We start from the raw sequence: 2,026 nt of genomic DNA on the forward strand, positions 1-2,026 counted from the left end.
CCGTTTGCACCATTTACGGGCGTTAACCATCATCGACAGTCTACTCTATTTGGGTGTGCGTTACTAGCCGATGAAACAGAGGAGATGTTTATATGGTTATTTAGCCAATGGTTAAAATGTATGTCGGGTATAGCACCAGTAACAATCATCACTGATCAAGATAAAGCTATGTGTGGTGCTATTCACAAAGTTTTTCCTAAAACTCGCCATCGCTTTTGTTCTTGGCACCTTCGTAGGAATGCCTTACAAAATCTTCAATCAATGCATAATGATTATGGTGAGGATGTTGGTGTAAAGTATAACAAATGGTATTGGAGTAAATCGGAAGAAAAATTTGAAAAGCGTTGGGAAGAAATGAGGGACAAATATGGTGCAGATAAAAGGAGTTGGTTAGTAAATTTATACAATCATCGAGATCATTGGGCTCCAGTGTATCTTAAAGACACTTTTACTACAGGAATGACATCTACTCAGCGGAGTGAGGGAATTAATGCTTTTTTTGATCATTTTGTGAATGTAAATACCGAGTTACATGATTTTGTTAAGCAGTATGATAATGCTGTCAGAGCTCGCCGAGCCGCTGAACTTGAGCAAGATTTTAAGTCCACAAACTCAGTTCCTACATTGATAATTGAACATCCCATTGAAAAACAAGCTCGGGAGAATTATACGAAGAATCTGTTTACTATCTTTCAGAAAGAACTCAAGGATAGTTACTCCATGCTTCATGAAAAGTTGTCGAAGGACGGCGCAAGTGCTACTTATGCCGTTTGGAATATAGATAGCGAGGCTGAAAGCAAGAAGATAGTAAAGCATCATGTTGTTTTCGATACATCCAAAGAAAAAAGAATTAAGTGCTCTTGTGCGAGATTTGAGATGGAAGGTATATTATGCAAACATAGCTTGCACATTTTAGTAAAGAAGCAAGTATTAGAAATTCCATCAAGATATATCATGCAACGATGGACAATTAAAGCAAGACATGTTGGTTGCGGAGTTGTTAGAAATTGCATTACAAATAGTGAAGACCAACTATCTATCATTAAACATTGGGCCCTTAGGAGTAGATGTAACAAGGCACTAGAAGATACATTGACTTCAAGTACACTTCATGATAAGTTTAGTGCTTTTTTAGACTCATTTTTTGAAGAAGTTGAGAATTCCAAGATTGAGAAGGAACATAACGACAATGGAAATGAGAGCAATGCCAGCAATAAGATGCCTACTTCATCCATACCCATCTCTATAGAGGAAGCAACTCAAATCACTATTCGTGATCCAGATAAGCCTGTTGCCACGAAGGGACGACCAGCACATGCTACTAGAATTAAGTCGGGAGTGGAGATAGCACAAGAAAAGAGTATAAAAAAACAAAGATTTTGTGGGTTTTGTAAGGGAAAAGGACATTATATAACGAGTTGTCCTTTAGCTAAGGTATTATACTTAATCTTGATTTAATATTTTTTCAATGTCTTTGCATTTGTCATGATAAAGTTGCAATTTTTTTTGTAGAACAAAAATGTTGCTCGTGGAGGTCGAGAAAGTTAACGGCATCGCCAAAACAAAGTTTACGGAGGGCCAAAACAAAGCATGTGTTTCGGTTGAATGTTCACAATTTGATTTATTCACTTTTCCCTTAAGATTTATGTATGTATGGATGATAATGTGGTTGTATGGATTAATCATGTATGGATGATAATTTGAATTAATTTTTTCCCCCAGAACAATGAGGAACAAAACAGTATTAAGTGGGTACAAAACGAGCAATTAGTGGGTACTAAACTTGAATAAGTGGGTACAAAAATAAAATCATGGCATTATTAGGTACAAAGCTTGATTAAGTGGGTACAAAGCTTGATTAAGTGGGTACAATATTTGAATCCAGAGCAAAGAGGTATAAAAGGGTGCCTAAGTAGGTACAAAACGTGTATAAATGGGTACAAAACTTGAATAAGTGGGTACAAAATTTGCAGCAGAATAATGAGGTACAAAACATGGTTAAGTGGGTACAAAACTTGAATAAATG

At 36.3% G+C, this 2,026-nt stretch overlaps 1 protein-coding gene across 1 annotated transcript; it reads left to right on the forward strand.

Annotated features, from left to right (window-relative positions):
• Positions 121–1,548, forward strand: LOC109839427 (protein FAR1-RELATED SEQUENCE 5-like). Its single transcript, XM_020407851.1, has 2 exons — positions 121–1,434; positions 1,513–1,548. Exons 1-2 carry the CDS (start codon positions 121–123, stop codon positions 1,546–1,548), a joined length of 1,350 nt encoding a protein of 449 aa, XP_020263440.1.

Source organism: Asparagus officinalis, chromosome 4, assembly GCF_001876935.1.
Source record: "Asparagus officinalis chromosome 4, Aspof.V1, whole genome shotgun sequence".
Taxonomy (NCBI): Eukaryota; Viridiplantae; Streptophyta; class Magnoliopsida; order Asparagales; family Asparagaceae; genus Asparagus; species Asparagus officinalis.